Source organism: Bufo gargarizans, chromosome 4 (genome assembly GCF_014858855.1).
Source record: "Bufo gargarizans isolate SCDJY-AF-19 chromosome 4, ASM1485885v1, whole genome shotgun sequence".
Taxonomy (NCBI): domain Eukaryota; kingdom Metazoa; phylum Chordata; class Amphibia; order Anura; family Bufonidae; genus Bufo; species Bufo gargarizans.
This window is the reverse complement of record NC_058083.1, coordinates 231,117,611-231,142,941: the sequence shown is the minus strand read 5'-3', so window position 1 is coordinate 231,142,941 and position 25,331 is coordinate 231,117,611. Positions and strand designations below refer to the sequence as shown.

At 41.6% G+C, this 25,331-nt stretch overlaps 1 protein-coding gene across 1 annotated transcript in view; it reads left to right on the top strand.

The window, feature by feature from the left end:
* CUX1 (cut like homeobox 1) overlaps positions 1-25,331 on the top strand; it is a 182,349-nt gene that overhangs the window by 36,072 nt on the left and 120,946 nt on the right. The window contains exons 4-7 of the mRNA XM_044291108.1: positions 8,302-8,439; positions 15,066-15,189; positions 18,500-18,576; positions 20,824-20,890. Coding sequence (XP_044147043.1) covers positions 8,302-8,439; positions 15,066-15,189; positions 18,500-18,576; positions 20,824-20,890 — 406 coding nt within the window. The remainder of the gene's footprint in view (positions 1-8,301; positions 8,440-15,065; positions 15,190-18,499; positions 18,577-20,823; positions 20,891-25,331) is intronic.

The window sequence follows — 25,331 nt, the reverse complement described above, 5'->3', positions numbered from 1 at the left end:
AATGGTTCCGGATACGGGCCGCAGAAAATTGAATGGACACGAAAAAAAAATACGTTTGTGTGCATGAGCTGTAAAAGTGAGAAAAATGTGGATTTCACACACACTGTCTGTATTTTGTGGTTTGCGGGCCACAATACGGAAAAGGTCATGTACATAAGGCCGCTTCTGGCAACAACAAAAAAAACGGCATCAAAGAACTGTGTGTGACGCCAGCCTGAAGGGGTTATCTGGTTTTGAAAAACAATTTTCTAATGCACTTGGGGTGGATTCATACATTGCATGCGGGATTTTGGTTGTGGAATCCTCCCTGAAATTCTGCTCCAAACTGCAGTAAAATGATAGTCAACCCTGTTCACTCACAGTGTAAAAAATCTGCGTCTAGAGCAAAATCAACAAGGAAAATCCATATAAGACATGATTGGCGCTAATCTCAGCGAGACCACTTGCTGCAGAATCCACCGAAGTTTAAACTGCAAATCCACTTCAGAAATCTGAGGGTCCGCTCCCGGTGTCTCCAGGTGACCTTGAGCCGCGTGTTAAATATATGTGAAACACATGAGCTTTATCTAGACTTGCCGTCCAGTCCTAGACTGGTTAACAAGTTCACAACCACAGCATGTATGAATGTCCTTATGGCGTTCTATGAATTATCAGAGTTCCTGAAACTAACACTAATTATTAGGGCGATGAGTGGTTGCACAGAGCGTCTCTCTCTCTCTGTGTGGCAAATCTGTGCATTATACGGGCAGCCCATTGATTTTAATGGTCACTGTGTAATGCAGAATTTATCCTGTGGTGGCGCTGCGAGGTGAATTAATAGTTTTTGACGATTTTCCTTGCTGTTTCCAGATTATCCTGGGGGGTGACGCCTCTGATATATAATGATTGTCTAAAGCGGAAAACCCTTTAACTCCCACAAAATAAGGGCGTGTCCCTTTAACCGCTAGAATGAAAATTGAGTATGTACACATTTCCTTTCTTTATTTTGGGGCTTCTTCTCCGGAGACCACTTGACCATGACCTATTACTTTGGTAAAGTAAGTGATCTCAGATCCAGGCTGCCAGTCCAGGGCACATGTTACTGACCCCTTTTGTATTTTGCTTGTGTATACTACAATTAAAATTGAGCTGCTCAGTTTTGGGAGTGCGGAGGACTCGACTGGGTGGATCGGCCTTCTGTGGTGTGTGAGGTAACATAATGGGCAATGTGGCTTGTGTGCGAAATATAATCAACATGTCCGCCATTCAGTCTCCGCTTCGCCATTCAGTGCCCCCCTGCCAACTAAATAACTGGGTGGTCTTGACACACTTGAAATCCAGGCAGCTTTTCATCAGTTGCTCATCAGCATGCTAATTGCCGTATGACTAATTAGGCCCTGAATTCCAGTTGATTTTCTTTAATGAGACAGCTGGTTTAATTATGTAATGGTATGATTATATTAGCCTAGAGTGCCCTGGCAAAAAAAGGAACGTATGCAGGAATGTGTTGTAGTAGCATAAGGCAAACACACAAGGGGGGCATTCATCTTCATCCTACAGCAAAGAGGGGCGTGTATAACGGGCTTTGTGTGAATGGTTCTGTACATGGCATTTATTGTGTCCATGAAAATTAAGCATACCACGTGCCCCATATTTAACATGGACCACGGGGAATTGGATAGACCCACGTGGTTGGACAAATAGGTTCCAGAATAGACATCGACGGAAAAATATATATATATATATATATATATATATATATATATATATATATATATATATACAGTACATAGATACCCAACACCATAAACCCTGACTGTCCCAATTTCTAGATTTGAGTCAACAGGGAAACTTCCAAGTGGGACGGTATCCAGGGGGCCGCCTGAGTCCTCCTCACAGCCACCATCTAAGTACATAAAAGCACAATGCTCCTGGAGTTAATTAAATGCACTGAGAATGTAAGGTACTTATGTACCCGTCTGACATCTGCAGATGTGGTGGTGCAGGAAGCCATCAGGACAAAGGGGCTGCTTCTAGGGAGGTATTTTGGGCTGCTGAAGTTTGGGCTGCTGAGGTGGTATTGGGTGCTGCACTCACTGTGGTATTGGGTGCCGCATTCACTGTAATATTGGGTGCCGCACTCACTGTGGTATTGGGTCCTGCTACTTGTGTTGGCCCTTCCTTCTGTCAGTTTGTACCTACCTGTGACAAGGGGCCACTTTAAGTTCCCAGTTTGCCCCTGCACATCATTGACTATGTGAAAGTCAGTGAATCTTAGAATATATCTTCGGCGCTTGTGAGGAAATCCACCTAAGAAGATCATACAAAGCTTATGCTGATATTGCCCTCGTTTTCCCCATATAATTATCCCAGAACCATATTATATGAAATATAACTGGCGATTTTTGTCAGCCTCACAAATCGCTTTCTATCGAGCAATGGATTACCATTTGCAGATACTGAACATCGGCGCTAATGGTATGTGAGGGAAAGCTTGGTCAGGAACTATTTTGTCAGTAATAGAGCAATACCAGCACCTGACCTAAAAAAAAAAAAAAAAAAAAAAAAGGGGCAACCTTTTACATGGTGTCGCCTACATCATGTATAAGGTTGCCCCTTTTTTTTTTTTTTTTTTTTTTTAGGTTGGTCATAGATTTAAAGGGGTAATCCAATCAAAAAGCAATTTTTGCCTGTCCACTGGATAGGTGATAATTGCTAGACCAGAGGTCACCAGAAAGGGGAACTCCAGCCACACCCATTCCCCCCCCCCCCCCCATTCGCCAGACGGAAACTAGGAGTTTGAATGGAGTGGAAGTCGAATATTCACCCCGCCATTCTATTCAAATGTTTGCTAGTCAAGATATAGCGGCAAGGGGGATGTGCTACCTGTTCTGGTGATGGCTAGGATCCCTTTGGTAGCCATTATCACTGGTGTATGTGACAATTGCTTCTGACTGCAATTTCCCTTTTAAGATATGATCACACGTAGTGGATGCACTGCATACAGTATATTCTGCCATGGAACTGTAGGCAGAAAATCCACAGCGTTTTACAGCGTCGGCATAATAGATGAGATTTGTTAAAATCTCGCCCACATGTTGCATTGAAAATCCGCTGCAGAAATGAACCTTGCAGATATTTTAAAAGATGCTGCAAATCTGCCTGTATTGTGTGGACTGTGCAGCAGATTTTGCCACCCCTTGTGGATGTAGCCAGGATTTTGCCCTAAGGCCTCATGCACACGACCGCATTGTTGTGGTCCACATCCGCTGGCCGCATCCGTTGCTCTGTTCCGTGGCCCCGCAAAAAAAAAAAATATAGCATGTCCTGTTCTTGTCCGTTTTGCGGACAAGAATAGGCATTTCTACAATGGGCCGTCCGTTCAGTTATGCAAATTGCGGAAGGCACACGGGCGGCTACCGTTTTTTTGTGGATCCGCGGTTTGCACGGGCGTTTTGCATGTAGCCTAAATCTACAAGTGTTCTGTTTTCGCTTTTTTTTTTTTTTTCTTCGATCAGAAGATTCCTCAGGGAAGTGGTATACTGAGCAGAGATGTTTCTCCAAAATAGAACAATCACAAAATTGGACAATTTTAAAATCTGATCCCACAGACGAGCTCTGCTGAAGAATATCTGCTGTGTATGGATTGTTCCCAATATTAAAGTCAGGTCTCTGCACATTTCTGGCGTTAACCACAGCAACCAGTTAGACGATTTCTGCTACTTGCCTTCTAACTGGATTCTCTGCTTTCTGAGTTTCAGTAGTGGAATCCTATGCTCACACACACCAGTCCTAGGCGACCTTACTATAGATTCTATTCACAGATTATCATGTAGTCAGCGCTGATATTTCATCTGCCTCAGTCCATAAAGGGTCAGTAGTCAATTGCAAATGATGGGCTGCAGACCTAAACCAACAAGAAGTATTATTGATTACATCCTTCCAATCCTCCTTCCACCTTCTCATCTGCATCTGCCGGGAAACTGAGCGCGAGAGCCCACTCTTCCTACCAGTCAATTAGAAATGACAGCACAGATGGACCTTGTACAATGAACACCGAGCCTTGCTGCCATAACTGCCTTTCCCCTTGACAGTGAGAAGACACAGATTTACTTTTGCAATATGACATTAGTGAAAGAGTAGAAATCTATGACTTTCCAAGCAACATTTTTTTTTCTTTTTGTAACCCTAATGAGACAAGTAATAATCACGTACATTGAAGTTTCCTAACTTCTGTTTTATGTATAGCTCGTATCGGCTGCAGCGCCATAGTAACTATTAGGTCTTAATCTATGACTGTAATAGGAAGATAAGCACAGACAGCCCCATGGAGTTATCTTCTGCTGTTGTAATAATACTAGAGCCTGCCTGCCCAGATCTCCTTAGAGATTGCTGATTGTTTGTGGCCTTTTTCAGACCTTTTATATATGAGATAATTCAAACAGATTCCTACTGGCTAAATATCACATTTCTCATCAGATTTCCAATATGTTCTTTCTTTCCCCCCCCTACATTAGTAGATGATGAACAAACTGTGCTCCATATTCTCAAGGGAGAACAAGATCCCCCGAGCATTTGTATCTTCCCAGCAGGCTTAAAGAGGACCTGTCTCCAGTCCTGACATGTCTGTTTTAGCAAATACGGACATTCTCCATGTAATAATGACTTTGGAGCATCTATACTTATGACTCTGTGTTGTGCCATCCCTTTATTATTCCTGCTTGATGTTATGACTGAATTACTAGAAGTTTGCAGTGAAGGTCCAGCTGGGTGTTACCAGTTGGGGGGGGGGGGGGGGATTCCCTGCAGTTTGCCACAGTGCTGCCAGTGTCAGACTGTGCAGGGGGACACACAGCTCATTTTTATGTTAAAGGATAACTGTCATATTTTTTATTTTATTTGCCGAGTTAGTCTGTCGATGATTGCCAAAAGATCTGTAATTACCTGATAATAACAGCTTTCATTAATGTCTCCTGTCCCTTTCCACTGCTCCTTTAAAAGACCATTGCTATGGCTTATCTGTCTCCGGCTAGGAAGACGGAGGGGCGGTCCTTCACACTGCATGCCTGCATTAGGCTTCAGAGTGAGGAGGTGTGTCTCTCAGTAATCCAATCTGATTGGCTGGTAGGAAGCTGCTGGCTACAGCAAGTTTGTATGTGACCTGAGGGAATGTAGTTTTGGCAAAGGAGCCATCTTGAGAAGATCCTCATAATGTAGGATTCAAAACAGCTGTAACTAAGGGGAAAACTCAAGGAAAACAGTGGTAAGTGAAGAAACTAAAGATTGCTTTATGCATAATGCTGCTGCAGCAGTAACATATGCTAAAATTAAAATTTTGACAGTTATCCTTTAAACATGTTTTTTTTTTAATGTTCCATGCCATTTTCTAAATAGAAATAATCCTTAAATCTTGCTGTTTTCACTCTGACCGCTGACTCTTATAATAGGCTGAAACACTGTAGAGATCACTTCCAGCAGTCATCTTATTATCTTCTCAGGCAGGATTGCAATGGAAGGAACCACCTTTGTTATACAGCAGGTGGCTATAGCATCCATTTTTCAAAAGAGGTGATGAGAACAACACTTCACCATAGAAGTAAATGAGACTAAAGATTTTTGTGGTCCTTGTGGTTGGGGTAATCCGGTTTTGTAATTTTCAGCATCACTTGAAGGAAAGCACACTTAATCACTTACTAATAGGGATTGTCTATCTGTAATGTCCATTTTCCTGCACTCCTTTTGAGGTCACGTGACATTGTACACTGTGTTGGATCCCTATCCTGATGACATCACGTCTACATCGGTGCTGTGGCAAGGCTTGTAAGGCTCTGCCCTAGAGACACAACATCACCAATGACCTTGCCTATGAGTGTTGTATTCTGCTCATTCTCCTGGACCTGTAGACATGATGTCAGCCATGGTGCCGTGTCTTAGGGCGGGATTTTTCAACAGGGCTTCAAGCAGGCTTGGATCTGTAACGTTCAAACCTGGAGGGGAAGGAAAAGCAGAGACCTGATGCTGCTGGCCCTCCCCATGAGTCTTGTGCTGGGATCTATACACAGGGCATGGGTCACAGATCCAAATTATGGCGCAGGAGTCAAAATGCACTGAGAACTTTGTCATCTGATGGATATAATGCAGCAGTAAGGATGATTTTATTTATTTTATTTAAGTTTTTTTGTTTATGTAACCAGAAAAAAACCTTTAATAGCAGCTAAGGCAAGATGGCTGCTCCATAATTGTGTTCAAAAATTAGAATACATTATTTTTTTTAAATAAAACATATTAGTAAAAGCAGATGTTAGTATCTGGTTTTATCTAATTACGAAAAAAAGAATCATAGGTGATCAATCCCCTCTAATTATGGCATTACCTATAAGAAAGTACAGTATAAATGGGTCTCTTCCCCCTTTACATGTGTATGCAGGGTTACCTCTGCTCTTCACCAGACGGCTCTGCCTTCTAATTTTAATGGCTGCTGTCATTACTTAATAATCAGAGAAGTGACTGGGCTTTTCCTGAACTCAGTAACTAGCGTTTAGAAGACTCGACTGTCTGTCTCCATCCTTTTTAATATGAATTACTGCTTATTTTAGCGAGTTGGGACCAGGCCAACTTATATGCAGATTACAATATGTCTTTGTTTAACCTATTGGGTGCAGAACCATGGCAGGCTGCACGCTCTTCCTTAATTGTAGAGCGAAATCAAGCGAAATCCGGTAACATCCCATCAAGCGACGGCGTCCTCTGGGGTAGCTGAGGAAAAGCATGTGTCCATGTCTAATGTGTTAACAGATATACACTATGTTCCTCCAAGCTGAGGGTGGTCCGCAGAATGAATGACTGCAATGTTTTGAAGTTAAATGAACTCGCTAATGTACACTGTTGTTGATCCATTTAGTTTGATGTTTAGCATTCCACTGGACGAGACTAAATCTTTCCTGCCTTTTATACCACTAAATCTGGCGCCCTCATCAGACATGTATTCAATAATCCTTCCCAAGTTCCCTCTGCTCCAGCAAACCGCCATGGCGTGTTTTCCCATGTATGGTTCAAGCAGCTGCTCTGATTATCTTAGTATTGGAAATCGATGCCGCAGTGGTCAGTCCAATTGTGAACGTAATGCAATAAGTATGCATTAAGAGACAGACAGTCTAATGGGTGTCGTTCCCATTCACTGTAATTACATAAAACACGTCTGGTCAAGTAATATTCTCTATTTATAACTAATGTCTGTTTTCTGATGAATGAGTCTCACCCGTGGGAAGCATTTTTTTTTTCCCCTGATGGTGCTGGGTTCTGCGTATACAGATAGAGGGGAACTGCTCAGAGGTCTGCCTGCCGTCCTCCTTTTTACTATGTTAAAAGTAAACCTCTTCTTCCTGTGCCGAATTATCAGAGGTCAAAATTACAGACCTCTTGTGAGAAGAGCCTCTGTGTCTATGACAACACTTCCTGCCTTGTGCTCTGGCCGGTCAGTGTTACATAGGGACAGTGGGTCTCGTAGCAACCGATGATGATACCGAGTTGTCCGAGCACGTTGAGAGTTCTCCTGGGGCCCCAGACGCAAATTGCTAAAATCTACATAAGCCCAAATACACGTACATATGCATGCACCAAAACAAACATATCAACAAACACGTGTTTATGTGTATAATATATACACACAAAACACCCTTTATTATTATTGTAGCTCTACCTCTTCTGAGAGTTTACTGTTGCAAATTGGGAGGGGGTATCAGCATGGTTTCGGTACATAGGGGTTGCCCTTACTTTTGTTCTGTTAGTCAAAATGTATATTTACTGTACTTATTTAAAGGGGTTCTCTAGGAATGATTTAAAATGGCAGTCTTAGAACGTGAGGATGACTGGTTGCCTCCACTTGTAGAGCTGCCTAGAGGAGTGTGGGTATGGACCCGCACTACGCTCTGGCACTTGCATATACTGCATATTGGTGAGTTCTTTCTGTCAGGCTGCTCAGCCATGATTGCATATCCTAGGCAGGATGGCATCATGACCATCTATTGTAGAGCAATGTGGTGTGTAGTAAGGGCCTGCCTTCTTACCCTTCTAGGCAGCTCTGCAAGTAGTGGAAACCTGTCCTTCTCACATTCTAGGATAGGTTGCTGGTGGCCGTTCTTGTAGGACCCCTTGAATTTGACGAGTATTTGTAAAGTCAAGTGTCAACTTGTTGTTCTACAGAATGTGTATATTTTGTGACCCTGTTGGTTTAACTTGGTGTATGGTTACCTTTTGTTTACTAGCATATATATACTAGCTCTAGGAGACCTATAAGTGAACAGAACTTTTGTTTTCTGTTAGATCCAGTACCTGCCTTGGATCTGGGACAGCAATTGCAACTAAAGGTACAACGAATGCACGATATTGAAACCGAGAATCAGAAGCTCCGAGAGACATTAGATGAATACAACAAAGAGTTTGCTGACGTCAAAAATCAAGGTTTGTATTGTATTATATGTTTCTATGGAAAGCCATGGAGCAAGGGCAGTGGACTAAGCGGTCATTAAAGGGGTTGTTTATAGTTAAATCCAGCCAGTTGTTATAAACAGGAATAATGTGAGAATAGCCACACCTGCTGTTTCTAATGTACTGCCCTTCTGTGTCCACCTCAGTAACTGTGCAGAGGTGGACGCACATGCTCAGTCTTGCTCCTTCGTGTTTGCGGAGGGATCCCTGATGTGGTGAGCCGGCTGCTTCTGAAGTCTCTGTGTGTCAGAAGAAATGCCGAGCAGGTGGGTTGCAGTTACTGAGGTGGACGCAGATAGGCTGTTTACTATAATCAGCAGGTGGTGCTATACTGACATAACTGGGAATATGAGCGTTATTTTTAACATGTGCAAATGCAAAAATGTTTACAATATTGAGATAGATTTAGCGATAAACTATATTTTTTGTGAGGCAACCTTTTATTAATTGATTGGGAGACATTTGCTAATCCTAAAAAATGTTTAATAAAATAGGAAAAGAAGAACGCCTTTCCTACTTGCTGTTAGAGAGGACTTTCTCACTAGAGATAAACAAATCGGTTCATACTAAATCAATTTGTTTATCAGGCTTCTTGTCAGCAAGAGGCTGGCTCCGCCCTCCCCCTTGATTGACATGTCTGGAAACCTTGCCTGGTCCTGTCGATCTCTCGCCTGCCCTGTTGCTCCAAGAAGCAGCTGCTACACTTTCAGGTAACAGAAAGATTGACGAGTAAAGGCGAGATGTCCAGCCCTGTCAATCAAGGGGGAGGCGGGGCCAGCCCTTGCTGCTCAAGAATGTGTTTACTTCTCACCTCTCCTGACATGTGATGTCCATTTTATAACAATTCTGGATTCTTTCCTTAGAAATGTGTTGTGCCCTTCCTCTGTTATTCCTCCTAGAAATTAATGAATAAATTGACAACTGGGTGTTACTGTTTGGGGATGGGTCCCTGCCCTCTAACACTGTCCACTCAGTGCTGGCAGTCAGACTGTGTAGGGGCAAACCCCTTTGAAAGGTAATAACCAGAGTTTATTGACTATATATTTAGGAAGACTAACAGAGGGTCGGTACAACATAGGTGTGAGAAAATATAGCAGGGAAATACAATTACTTACTAGAACAGACAGGTCAGGCGAGGTGCTAGCTCCTCCTTAAATGACCTGGTTTGTAACTTTCCATCCTGGTTCCAGATTAGAATATCCTCATAGCTAACAGCTCATGGCATTGTAATATTTCCAGTGTCTATTATCCAGAGCCATAAACCGTCATTCTTATGTGTTCTTAAGGAGGTTGTAATATTCTGCACTTATTACCCCACCCATTTAAACATGCTTAATGAGATTGGGCTATTAAGTATATTTTTGAGGCAGGTATTTAGGAGCTGGTTAGGTTAGCAGCAGATCTGAATCCTGGCGTCATCCATGCAGATTGTCTAATGTGTCTGGGGTTTAATAACTAAAACTGTGACAATACCAGTAATAAACTAATAAAGATTAATGAGGCTGGCGATGACGAGACTATTTCACGTACAGTCCATCAACACTGACAAATCTAATGGTAAGTTACAACATAGGGAGGAATTTATCATAGAGCAGCCTTACTCTGGTCTTGATATCCCCTGCGCTCCCAGAGGATGCCCCTAATTTATGGCGAGATCTAGGCATCATCATAAATTAGGTGCACTCTCTGGCAGCCTGGGCTCCTAGCCTGAACTTAAAGGGGTTGTCTCACTTCAAGAAGTAGCATTTATCATGTAGAGAAAGTTAATACAAGGCATTTACTAATGTATTGTGATTGTCCATATTGCTTAATTTGCTGACTGGATTCATTTTTCCATCACATTATACACTGCTCGTTTCCATGGTTACGTCCAACCTGCAATCCAGCATTGATGGCCATGCTTGCACACACTCGGAAAAAGCACCACCCTATGTGTGCTCCTTCGTTCTTAGCTCTTTTTCCTATAGTGTGTAAGCACAGCCATTGCTGCTGGACTACAGGCTGGTCGTAACCATGGAAACGAGCAGTGTATAATGTGAGGAAAAAATTAATCCAGCTAGCGAAGGAAGCAATATAGACAATCACAATACATTAGTAAGTGCCTTGTATTAACGTTCTCTACATGATAAATGCCACTTGCTGAAGTGAGACAACCCCTTTAATGCCAGTCCCTAGCTGTTGTACATTTCCAAAAACTGGCGTAAAAGAATATAAATGTGCAGGGCCACCGGCTTCGCCCTCGCCACACTACACCAGGGACAACGCCACTTGCACCTAGATGTGTGGGTTATGGTTCCTATGGAAAATCTGACACATTTTTATTAGCGTATCCCTGGAAGAAATCCAAAGCTGTTACTCAGATTTTTGCTGTGAATGTGTGGTTTGATGTGTCACGGATTCACACAAAGACGAGTCCCATTCAATGGGGCTAACCCATGCAGAAGCCATGAGAATAAGAATAGCATGCTTTTTTCCACAGCACAGACAAGAATTTGTTCAGATGATTTTCTCCGAACATGTGAGCAGGGTTACAAAAACTACATTCACTTGCATGGGATGTGGATTATTAGTGGATTTAATGAGAATTTTGGTGTGGAATCTGCTTTGAAATCCTCATTGAACCCTGAATGTGTAAACGGAGTCTTACCGTTTCAATTGTCAGTGTTATTTTGCTATTCACACACAGTGCATTGGGAAAGGCTTCAGACCCTTTTACTTTTTTCACACTATATGTTGCAGCCTTCTTGGGCATGATGCCACAAGTTTCACCGTCTTGATCAACATTAGACTGGTGAAGAGGTTGCGGTGCTTGGGAAAGTGCCGCAGCCTTTTCAGGATTTACAACGCTCCAGACACCACAAGGCATGAGGCAACGGATGGATCCGTGGATCCATCTCCGTCCGATCCACCGATCACCCATGGACTCATTCTTTTTGATGTTTTTCTTTTCCGCAAATCGCTGAACATGTCCTGTTCTTGTCTGTTTTGTGGACAAGAATAGGCATTTCTACAAATAATTTTCGGCATGCACACGGCCAGAATCCATATTTTGTAGATCCACGATTTGCGGGCCACAAAATACACACAGTTGTGTGCATGTAGCCTAACGCTGTGTACGTAGTAGAGCCTGTTATGTAAAGAGCAGTGTTATGCCTCTCAATACTGTGTCTCCAACATGCTCGCATGTTCATAAAAAAACTTTTGATCTTCTGTCTAGAAACTTTGCTATGTTGGTGTGTAACGTTCTTTTGTCCTATCAAGTTTTGGTTCTGCCAAGGGAAGAGATAGTTAAAGCCCTCCTGGTCCGAGGATTAGCGTGGCAGGACAGTCCTTTACATTTTATCTTGAAGGGATTATTGTATACAAGTCTCTGTGACCAATACCAGATCAGGCCACCTTGGAGCCGAAGACCTTAACTAATTAAAATACTGTGGAAAACAGACTAATTGGAATACCACTCAAAACAATTTAAAGGGCTTATGTGTTTCTTCTTAGACTGAATGTTCTTGGCCTCGAAGCAAGTTTAGAGTTTGATTATAGTTAACCTGTCTCAGCCGAAACACTAAGAAACGTGATTGTTCTGGTCATAGTCTGTTTCCTATTACGGTCTAAATGAGAACAGGTTATTATGCTAACACACGATCTCTGAATAAATTGGTCCTTACATTACCAGGTTAACACACAACATAGTATCGTTACATACAGGAAGAAGGTTTTGTAGAAGCTTTTCATCTAACATGTCTTCTGTTATTCCTTGGTAATATAACGATCAGTCCAAAGGTTCTGCTTATTGCCCCAGTATGTCTTGTATAATAACGTGTTGTATGTCATGAAATGTAATTCTGTTATCAGTGATATTCATCGAAACTGTTTCATCATCACTTTATGGGAACCTCCTTGTACTTACCGCTCAGCCAATTTGTCTCAGGCTCTGTTCACACAGCATTTGAATGAAAATGTTTGGATTATACGCTGGGAAAACTCCTGCTGCAAACAACAAATGTAGCCATAGGATGATAGGCCCCAGTTCCCCCGATATAGGCCAAAAGAGTGTTCTTGCGGCCTCTATTGGGGTGGTGTGCAGAAACTCTTTCCTATATAGTGTTCCACTGCAAAAAAAAAATAATATATGTATACTTTGTAATTTGCATTGTGGAAAGTGGGCACTTTATGGCAATACAATAGTATTCCTTTGAGAATACACCTGATGTATGCCTCAACGAGCCTGGACCTATAATGTATGATTCAAAAAAATTCAGTTAACCAGGGACCTTCACTTCCTAGGACCTTCGACGTTCAAACTCCCTCAAATGTTTCCCAGCAGCACGACTTAGAAGACTAAAACACATTTAAAAACAACCTGTCACCACAAAAGGCAACTTTTATAGAGCAGGAGAAGCTTATTGATAGTTTTATGTGAAAAGATTTGGTAAAACTTGTAATATGTTTATTTGTTGCTATTTCATGTGTTGCTATTTCTGACCTCCGTTGTACACTGGGAAGGTGTTATCAGTGATTGGAGGCATTCCCTGTGTAAGTATGCATACACAGATATCTGTCAGTCAGTGATAGTTGTACACAGGGAGGTGGTATCAGTGATTGATGGCATTCTCTGTGTAACTGTGTATACAGAGATAGCTGTCAGGCACTGATAGCTGTACACAGGGTGGTGTTCTCAATGATTGATAGATATCTCTGTACACATACTTACACAGGGAATGCTGTCAGTCACTACTAGCTGTACACAGGGGAGGGCTTAGTCATCTTTGAAATTTTGACTTAAATATGCCAATTTTTGGGCATCTAAATGTTACTATCTTGATACTTTCTAAAGCACTTATGTTAGGTTATTTCTTTTAATAAAAAAAAAAAAAAAAAAAAAAAGCTGAAATTTTAATGTATAACTTATAAGTTTCACTGAATCTTTTACCACAAAAGTAAAAATATCAATCTTCTCAGCTCCTCGTGTTGTATTTTAGTTAATTATTTCACTCACTTATACAGCGCTTACATATTCCACAGGCACTCTGTCCTTATTGGGGCTCAAAATCTGGATTTTCTCTTTAGTACCTGGAGGAAACCCATGTGTACACAGGTGTAAGTGTACATCTAACAATATTATATACTGACATGTGGCACAAGAGATGATCATGCAGCTTTTCTTAGTATTCGTTACTCATTGGTTGGCGCTCAGATGCCTGATCTTCTTGTACTGCTAACTAGAAGAACTCCTACATCAGCATTCATGATTGCTACCATTGGGAAATGGAAATAAATTGTTGCCATCCACCCCCAGCTCCACTTACCTCTGGAGCATTCCTAAAATCTCGCTTTCTCCAACTGCAGGTATTTTGGCCAGTCCAGCTACCCATTACTCTGTTGGCAGATTGCACCAGGGGGCGTCCTCTAACCCCGATGCTGCCCTGCTGGTGTTGGACTGGTGAACTACACTGCCCACCATGAAATGGTTACTGTCATATTAAGTGAATCCTTTAGTTCTAAAGTTTAGAACATGGCGTGCTAGGGTATAATATGCTGGAAGAGGGATATTTTGTGGCCATGTGTCATGATTAGTGCACTGCCTGCTCCCTTAACCCCACATGGCTACTTTCTCCTCTTTTCTATATGATAGGATGTTGGGATATTTCTTAAAGTTTTTTAAAAAGCAACATAAGAAACACTCTTTTATTTGCAAGTCAATGCATTGATTTTGTAGTATTCCTTTTTTATGATCTCATCAGCCTGGGTTCTGAGTGTGCCCAAATAGAATGAGATCGCAAGTTGCAGAAATTTAGTGGCCAATAGGCACCACCCAACCCACAGCCCCCCCCCCCCCACTTTATTTATCTATTCTGAAATTAATCTTTATAAAAAAATAAAAATAAATCCTAAGTGATTCGTTCAGCGCTTTATTCTCTTTAAATTCACCTGAATGAATGGATTAACTCAGGAGAGTAACAAGTCAACAGCTCATCACAGGAGTAGTAGAGCGAAGCAGGTCAGGTTTGCGCTGAGGTAACAGTTTGGATTTCCTCTTGTGTGGCTCTTTAATTGTACATGTCTACAGGCTTTAAGATGAATTTAATTGATTTACATCACAATGCAATCTGAGAAATATGCAAATGGCTCGAGCAGAAGCAGAGAGGCATGCGGAGCATTCATCATACGCGTGGAGGCTATGGGAAATTAATGTCCTAATGTGCGCAGAAAAATGAATAAACGGTTCCACATGTTAATTCATGCTTTAACCCACACAGAGACTTTATTAATCCCAGCTCAACAGAGAGATAATTTGAAACTGTTCAATAAGGTGATATTATGTTTTAGCATTGATTTTTTTCCCTTTTCAGGCATGTTGCAGAAACCCCGGCTCTGTTTCCCAGCAAAATCCATTGATCCTTCTCAACTGAAACGTTTAAAGTTCAATTTAACATTTAGGGAGTAAAAGGTCTCCAAAGGGACTCATATCTATTGATTTTGTGTCAGAGTTGAGGAGATGGAGTTTAAAACACACTGATCCTACAGGGTGAAGAAAGCCTTGTATTATATAACCACACAGAGCTATGTAAACACATTTTCTCCCAATTGTTTTTCTACAGAGGTTACAATAAAAGCACTTAGAGAGAAAATCCGGGAATATGAACAGACCCTGAAGAACCAGGCGGAAAACCTGGCTCTGGAGAAAGAACAAAAGTTACAAAATGACTTTGCTGAGAAGGAGAGGTGAGTGGAAGTATTAGCATGGCTAATGTACAGTGCCGGCCATGTATGTGTGTACAGATATTGGCAGCCACTGCTGGACCTTTCTTTTTTTTTTTTTTTGCATTTTGCAGACCAATATTTTATGCAATGCATGTAACGGAGTTCTGAAGCAATGCTGGAAGCTTGTATAGAGTTTCTCTTTTATAAGAGGAGCTCCGTTACCGGGTTTTGACAGATCGTGTTGCACACCCATGGCACAAATATGGTTCGCACTCAGATTTTGCAGCAGATCTCACCATATGCATCACATTGCAGTAAAAATCCGCAGGAAAAATTGAGAATTTCAGATTTGCACAGCAAGCCAATTTCCACATAGATTTTTTTCCACGGTGTATGGAAAACATTAGTTTTTAAATCTTATCAACTTTTGCTGCTACTGTAGTACCTTGCGGATTGTCCGTCTGCATCGTATCGGTTCCATATTTTGATAAGAATCATTAAAGTCCCTGTCAACTTCAACTCCATTGCTGCTGTCTACGCCTGGTGTATTTTGACCCAAACGTACAGTTGGAAAGAGACGTCTGATCTGATCAGATTGTGACAATTCTTTTTTTTTTATTGTATGCTCACAGTATCATCTATTTGTATGAAGGTTTAACAAGTCACAGCCACAAGACCCCCCCCCCCCCTAGTTCCAAAGAACCCAACATAGATCCCATAGTAAAAGATAGTACAGAAATAATAGTGACACTGAAATGTGATCTAACCTGCTAAGTCAATGGGCGGATGGATTCTACAGTATAGCCTAGATCCTGGGTTCTCTGTGCCATCTGTGCGCATCATGCTTTTAGTAGGTACAATGCACAGTCATTAGGTTGGGGGTAGTTTTATATAATTTGTTTGAATAAAGGGTACTATGCGAAGTTTCAGTAGCATTGGCTTAGAACAGTGCCATTTTGTTTGGCCCTCAATGGTCTGTGCGCGGAAATCTATGTATGGCTGCTGAAATGTAGTTTCCATGTCAGAGAGATTGTTGTGAGTGCAAAGAGTATGCAGAAAAAAAGCTGTGGCACACAGCCCTGGTGCAGGGGTTACCATGTACTAATCATAGCCATGTCTGGGGCCCCCGTGTATCAGGAGCATATGCTCCTTGTCTGCCTCCATCAGACGCATGCACTCCACGTCAGAAAAGAGCATATTAATTAGAGGAGGCCATTGATGCATGTGCCTCTCTCCATTGTATTGTAGTATATAGGAGTTGTGAAATGCTAGGCTCTTACCACAGCACCCATAATCCTCCATGGAGAGCGCCACGTGCATGCATGGTCTCTTCTTCTCTAAAGTGCTGACTAGGGGGACAAGGGAACCCTAATGCTCCCTATGGGTGGGAGTTCTGCAAGCGGAACCATGATATGCCTCGAGGGTTCGACAACCCAACAGTATTTTTTGTAATGATGGTCAATGGTGTCCCATTGCGATGCAACATTCGCACAAAAATCACACTTGACTATCCAACTATTGACTGTCATTACAAAAAAATGATATAAATACCGTAGTGTAGATGAGCCCTTTAAGTTATATTGTCGCCCTTGGGAGTGGTTTAATCTGACCCTAGGCCCAAAAAGGTTTTTCATCCCTGGTCTAGAGGATCTGTATACCCCATTATGGGGGGTAAAAGTGACAGGTTCTCTTTAAGGAATCAAGTAAGCATTTACAATGCTGTGCCATGCGTTTTATAGGAGAAAATGACTACCGGTGACCACCCGCCACCAGGCAATTCTCTTCTGGACTTCTGTAGGAGTGAGGGTGCTGCCACAATGCAGTTTGTGAAGAACAAAATCAGGTCTGGATCATAACAGGAGAGAAGGTATTAAGGACAGATACGACTTATCCCCTTTTTTCTGTCCATTCCTGGTTTTGGCTTCAAAACGGTTTAAGAAAACCTGAACGTGTGGCCGCACCCTGACATGACAGACACAGGAAACAGCTGAATGTGAAAGTTTTCAGCTGAGTTACCTTATTGGATTCCGCATGTTCTTTTCCACTGTGCACAGATGACAATGCATATTATTCAAAATGATAAATCAAGCTTGTGTAGGCTTTTTCTCTCATTAATTTCTTTTATTATGCAGGCTTTCTTGGCTGTTATTGTTCATAGTCTCTATGCTGTACCTTAGTGTGAACACCTGCTGAGAAATTCCTGTAATTGGCCATCACTTTGCTGCTTTGAGAGCAGATATTTGAATTAAAGGGAACCTGCATCAGCTTTCATGGTGCCCGAACCACAGATATTTCTCTCTGTGTATGTATTGGAAGAGACCTGTCAATCAAGCTGGCCGAGGAGAAGCCAGAGGAATGCTACCCAGCGGACATTTCTTTCTGTCCTGGCTCTTTTCAAAACTTTGTTCTTTAGGCTTCATGCACATGACCATATCTGTTTTGCAGTCCGCAAATGGCAAATCTGCAGAACACGGATCCCCGCCGTGTGCATGCCACCATTTTTTTTCCCAGACCCCACTAGAAATGTCTTTGTCCGCCTCTTTTGAGGCTTCATTGAAATAAATGGGTACGCATCCGATCCGCAAAAAAATGCAGATCAGATGCGGATCTAAACTATGGTCATGTGTAGGGATGAGCGAAACGTCTTCGAAGTCTGAAGTCGATTTGCATAAACCTTTGTTTCAATACTGTACGGAGCGAGCGCTCTGTACAGTATTAGAATGTATTGGCTCCGATGAGCCGAAGTTATTACTTGGCGAAGTCTCGCGAGTTTGGGAAATGGTTACTTACAGTAGAAATCAATTTTATGAAGTTATTATGCAAAGTCTCGCGAGACTTCGCGAAGGAATAACTTTGGCTCATCAAATATTGTACGGAGCTGTTTCATCCGAAGTCGATTCGCTCATCCCTAGTCATGTGCATTAGGGCTTATAAAGAGAGCGCTTATCACTCATTCATGATGACTGTGGTTGGGACAGCAGGAAACTGGTAACAGTTTCCCTATTAAGGACATCTTTGTGCCTGTGTTGTAATCAGATTCTCATATTTGTATGAAGTGATTAATATTTACTGCATAGAACTATTGTACAGTGACATTTGGATCTATTTTGTAGCCAAATCAACAAATGACTTTCCGGGCCTATGCTTATAATGGATATGGAATGACAGTGGTTACCCAATTACTAGGTGTCTTTGGTTTTACTACACTATATATCTGCTCATTTGCTCATGAATCCTTTTTTAACACTGAAATGAATAATCAAATCTTCCAATATTGGTCGGTGTGTGTCCAGCAAATTACTTATAAATCTGAATGTTCATTATCTTTTAGGAAACTGCAGGAGACTCAGATGTCTATGTCTTCCAAACTGGAGGAGACTGAACACAGAGTTCAAGTTCTGCAGACAGGTTTGGATGCTTTATATTAATTCAGCGTTCTTGAGATTAATTGAAGACATTTTATCTGTTAGGATTTTGGCAATTTTACTATTTCTTTAAAGGCAAGATCTGCCGCCTTGATCACAGCTTAATCGGAAAATTGATTATGGAGTTAATTGTCCAAACGTATCCATTTGTATAATTGTCCAAATGTATCCATAAGAACATGTTTTTACCCATTGGTAGGCCATATGTCTATTATAAAGGTCCCCATCTTCCTGTACCTTGTTAGCCCCATTTAAAGGGTTGGACCACAGATAACATGTATCACCTATTCAAAGCATGATGGTTGATTGCTAGGGGTGCAACCACTGGGGCCTGCGATTTACAGCACTTGGCTGTCTGTAGAAGCCCCATTCAAATTAATGGAGTGGTGGTCACACATGCACACAGGGGATTCTGGGCCCCTCCTTTTAGTCATCAATGATGGTCTAATCACCTCTCATGTGGGTAGATGATAAATGTTGTTTTTGGACCAGCCCCTTTAACGTTGCATTGTGAACAGGAGCCACATTCCACTCTGAAAAGGAAAAGAGACTTATAAATAGCTGGGAAACATAAGACCTTGAACTGAACACATTTGAAGATAAATATTGTTTGGTGATTAGGATATGTCTCCAATATTGTCTTTGTGGATGTTTTATTGTAATCAGTGCCTATGATCAAAACGTAGAGCTCCTTATTGCATTTTCAATTTCATATATATTATATAATGATCAAACAAGAACACGTGATCAAAGTGCTAAAAGAAAATGCATAATAAAGTAAAAAATAAATAAATGAAAATGCTAACACTAATGTAAATAAATACCCAGAGACTAAATATATATCTATATAATGATTTGTAGCATACAAGTATACAGTGCATGCATGACATAATTTACATTCCAAACACAAACCATGTAAAAGCATCATTTTAAACAGGGGTCAAGTCCTGGGAAAAAAAGATCCACTGCAACCCTCCCCCCTCCCCCCTCCCGCCCAAAAAATAAATAAATGTATATTTCGCAGAAAATTCAGTGCAACATAAAACATAAACAAAAACTGGAATTTGCGCTATAGGTCTGTTCATGCGTAACTCGTCTCAGGGGTGCTGACGGGCTTGCCCAGGCAGAAGTAGTGTGGGAGACTGTGAGGCCTTTTTTCTCCAAGCTGCTCCAGAAAAAAAAATATTTTTCATTACACCTCGGGTCAGACCCCCAATGTTAATCAGACCTCAGCTAACAACCCCAATAAGATCCCCAATGTAATAAGACCTCACATCACACCTCAGCTCAGACCCCAATATGAATGACCCCCAATCAGGCCTCAGATAAAAGCCCCATGCCTCTCCATCAGCCCCCAGTAGCCTCTCCATCAGCCCCCAGGCCCCCCAGTCAGGGTCTCTCCATCAGCCGCCCCATAAAATAAAAATAACACTTACCCTCTCCTGCTCCTGGACGCCGCCGCCGCTCCTCTCCTCCTACGCGATGATCCTGCTGTCGGCTGTGCTGTGAAGGCTGCGCACAGTGTGACGTCACAGAGCACCTCATGCCTGTGCGCATCCCTAGACAGCCGAGGACCAGGAAGCGGTGGGTACAAAGCCTTCACCACTTCCTGGTCCTTTTGCCCGCAGGACTCGAGCCCTGATTTTAAATCAGCCTATTGAGGGGTAAATCAAGAGGGCACAGAACGGCAAAATCTGCCTTGCCAGCGAAAGGATTAAAGGGGTTTGCCAGGACTGAAGTATGAATGATCTATTCTCAGGATAGGTAATCAATGTGAAATCAGTGGGGGTTGTCACCCATCACCCCCATCGATCAGCTGTTTGAAGAGGCCACAGCACTAAGTTAAGCACTGCAGCTTCTTCTTAGGCCAGTGATGTCACATGGTTCACATGACCTATGTGCAGTCGCTTTCAAGTGAATGGGACTGGGCTGCAATACCAAGCAGAGCCACTATACAATGTACAGCGCTGTGCTTAGTATTCTGTGAACAGGACACAGCACTCAACAGAGCGCCGCAGCCTCTTCAAACAGCTGATCAATGGGGGTGCAGACCTATCCTCCAGTATACTGTAGGTCATTAATATTTTACTCCCGGAAAAGCCTTTAATATTGTGATAGGATGAGTCTATCTGAGCCTGTTCTGCAGCACAGAATATACCACCACATAACTTTTTCATTGAAGGTTTATGATAAAATCTGTTTTCTGATCTGATATTTCTCTCCTCTGCAGCTTTGGAAAAGTCTCAGGCAGCATTATTTGATCTGAAAACAAAATACGATGAAGAAACCTCAGCAAAGTAAGTGCTTGAGAGTTTTTTGTACCTACTGTGTCATAAAAAGAATGGGAGAGATTTATGAAACAGGCTTAAAGAGAAACAGTTTTTGCCGGCCTTAGCTGCCAATCACAGCACAGCTTTCATTTTGTATTTTGCTCTTGAAAAATGAAAGCTGTGTTGGGATTGGTTATTATGAGCAACAAAAAGCCTTTCTTTTAGACTATTTCTTAAATCTTCTTTTCAAATCTACTTTAAGTTTTAGAAGAACCTGGCAGCACAGGGATTGATCTACTTGCTGAAGGACTGGGCGGTGGATATAAGGTTGACTTTGATTAGCCCAGCATTAGCAGGACCAGCTAGAGACCTTCCAACCACATTTACCAGCATGACCAATAACGATTTTAATCAGATTATTCTCAAGAAACACACTTGAAGGCATCATGCTGAGATCATGGATCAATTGCCCATTATTATTTGTGACACAGCATAGTTTTTTTTTGTTTTGTTTTGTTTTTTGATTGTAAAGATTTACAGAAGTTTTTGATTTAGTCATGCCCAAATCAGCTCTATAATTAAAATATTTCTAACAGCATAAGACTTGTCTGAATGGACTGCCGCTATTGCCCAGCTTTAACTGAGCACATAGCAATAAATGATTGCCAATTGAAAGGCTTAAGATGTGTTTGCAGGCTTTTAAGAAAACCAACACTCATGCTGTGCTATTGATTTGGTATTTTTCATAGCCTGTGTATACTAAGCCTTTCTATCTATGAATATGGCACATATACAAACAAACTGCAAAAAATGGTATGGTGTTAAACAGGCAGGAAGTGCTCAAACCCATATGCAGTTGTGCATGTGTATACAGGGGAGCAAATCATGCACTTGTGCTCCGTTGCTAATGGCGATCCCCAGCAAAAATGCATGCAGTGGAGGATGCCCGCAGCGGACTAAAAGTACCACAATAAGCATCCTACACTTAGGCTACCTGCGGACTGTCTTGCAGAAATTCCGTGCAGATTTTTGTGCATTTCCACACCAGATCCACACCAAAAATCACAGGTATTACTTGCGGTTTTTGGTGCGGATTTGCAGTTTTGCGGCAGATCTCACCTTTGCATTGAAAAGGATGAAATCCACACAAAAGAACCCCACAAAGAATCGACTTGCTGCGTATCTCAAAATCCACACGGCAGGTCAATTTCCACATGGGACAAAATAGAAATCTACCTGAGATTTATCTAATCGCATTCATTTTGCTGATGCTGTATTACGCTGCAGTCCAGAAAGTGGCGAGAGCAAATGTCAACAACAAACAAACCTCATTTGCATAGGGTTAAAAAGTGTTTTTTTACGCCAGAAAATTGGCATAGGGGTGATGATAAATATCCCCATAGGCTTAAGGACCCCCCCCTCCAATCACTCCAGGTCGGATCCTTCCTGGTCTCTCTCAATGCAGGAAATGATCACTCTCAATTATTGGCTGAGGCAGATTATCGCTGGGACCAGTGATTGGCTGAGCATCTTTTCCTGCACGTATGAAGGGACCAGGAAGCAGAGACTGGTGGGGGATCTGAAAGCAATGGAACAGAAATGGTGGGGGATCGGTATGGTGAATTCTTAAGACTTTCCCAGCGAGGCGCCACGGTTGTGAAACATGGAGTTGCTGAAGAAAAACAGAACCATATAGACAGAACAGATACCAGTGACTAATGGCCAAAGGGGGACGTTACTGAGGCACAACACACAAAATATTCCTGGCATGGCTATGTATGAAAGGAGCAACATCGGGAAAGCTGGCCATACACATAAGATAATTGTTGTCTGAACCTGCCGATTTTAGTAGGACCAGCCCACCATCTAATGGATATGTCCATATAGTGCCGCTTTAACAACAAGTTTTTAACTTTTTTTACTTTAATTATAGTAGTATATAGCCATATTTCCTATGCTATAGAGAAACTAAGAGACTATTTTTATTACCATGTATACGAAGGACTGGTTTGACCAGACTGCACCCTGTCATTACATTGTTTGAAGAAAAACCTTAATAAGCAACTGTATAAGAAATACGAAGATTGTCAAATCTGATATCCCCCACCACCAGAATCTAAGACCATGTAACACCAGTGGTATTCCATTACTAAGACGTGGAATTCCCCGGGCTTATTATACTGCTTTCCATTTTTGCTTGGCGACCATCAGATGTTTCCTGCCCAGTCAGAGATAAACCTGTACAAGATGTGGTTTCCTTAGACGTCATGCTTACTAATATAATGTGATTATTCCTGTGCTACTTAGTATTGCAAGTATCACCCCACTGACATGTTTTCCATTGTATCTGTATATATTAATACAATGCCAAGAAAATGGTCCATTTCCATAAAAAAATAAAAAATTATCCAACCAGTAGAACAGATATCATTGGGTTTAGCATCATAGACTTAATGCTTATCAATAACCAGATGAATGACCACCTTATAGGTATCGACTCCTACTACACTGTGTACATGATTGGTTTTCCATATTATTTTATAAAGCGTCTTTGACATCCTCTTACAGATGTCAGGAGTAAAAAGCTTTGCGCTAGTGATGTCCAGTCCTGATAGCTTTTACTTTTCCACTTAATATAACAACATAAATACATAAGAGGTGATCAACCCCTTTTTTGTTTGATATCATCTCGTCCACCATTTCTTAGCTTCTTACCCTTAAGCCTCGCAAAATTTTTGGTCATGGTGTAATGCACACTTGAATTTTCTCATTATCTGCAGTGCACTGAAAAATATCTCTGGCGAATCCTGTAACCTCAGGGAATATAAATATAAAATAAAATGTATATCTACAGTTTAACCCAGGAGCCATAAAAAACCACATTGACCTTTATTAAGATCACATAAGTTTAATGTAAGAGAGATTTTTATTTACAAGCATATCGCGCATGGAATGGAAGGGAAGCAGCTTGGCTCTCTCTTCCATTACGTTCACAGGAAATGTCACGCAGGCCATAATAATAACTGGCAAAGCATAAAAGTAATACATTGGGGGTTTTGTTTCTACTTCCAATTATATATTTGTATCACGTTTTTAGCTTTTAGAAAATGTATCGCAACATTTTTAGAAAATTGTTTTGTTTTTTTATATCTATTTTACAGTTGCACATGTTTTGTCACCATTCTCTAAACTAAAAACCAACAAAATTTATCATAAAGAAGGGGTGGGCCTGCAATCAGCTGATGGGATCACACTATGAGCTTGTTATTTCAAGATTAGGCTGTATAACCCTTTTAAGTTTTTACCCCTGCCATTGATGCCTTTAGTTTCTTTCCCCATTATACATATCCTTGCAGAGCTAAGGCTGTTTTCACATTAGCGTCAGACAAGTTTCTGATTGAACCCCAATGAATCTTAATACAGCCTGCTGATTTATATTGAAGTTTGTTGGTTGCCATTAGAGTACGTTCACCCAGTGGACTTTGGCGCAACGGTTTCTGCTGCAGTTTTTCACTTTGCATGCGGTGGACCTGCTTGCGGCTTAGTTCCATTGAATGGAGCTGAACCACAAGCGAACACCCACAGCAGCTTCAAAGTGGTGTCCATCCGGACACTGCACCAAGAAGGGACTAGTCCTTTCTTGGCACGGTAATGGCTTTAAAGAGTAACTAAACTTTTATTCAACTTTTTTTTTTTTTTTTCCGAAATGTCCCAAATGCCTTAATAATCATTTTTCTAATCTACTTTATTAACAGATTTTGCCTTTTTTACTAAAGAAATTGACACCCAAAATCACCCACACTCTAAGTTCACTATATTTGCACATCGCTGACTTCTCAGCAGTGTATGGAGTATGGATTCCTTGCACTATAGCAATGGGGCTGCAGTGAATGGTGTACAGGCAGGAGCACACATAGCTGCACCTGCCTGTGCCCGCTTCGCTCATCCTGGCATAGCATTTTGCTAAGCCTGGGGTGCACAGGCAGGAGCAGCAATGTGCTCGCCTACCCGTACACTGTTTGCTGCTTGCCCCATTGCTACAGTGCAAGGTGTCCGTACTCTGTACACCGCTGGGAAGTCAGCGATGTGTGAATGTATTGAATTTAGTGTGCGGTAGAAATCAGGATTTTGGGTGCCAATTTATTTAGTAAAACTGCAAAATCTGTTAATAAAGTATATTAGAAAAAATTATTGTTAAGGCATTTGGGACATAAAAAAAAAAAAGTTTACTAAAAGTTTAGTTGTTCTTTAAGCCACCGGCCAGCTCCTGATCTCCAGCAATGTCCCCCAATGAAAACAAATGGAGGTCGACACCACACAGCCACTGGCCAAACTTTGGTACGGTTTTAGCGTTAAAATTTTAACGGTAAATTCCATGTGAACGGGCCCTTAGGGTCCATTCAGACGTCCGTAGTGCATTGCAGATCCGCAATACACTCGGCCAGCATCCCCATAGAACTGCCTATCC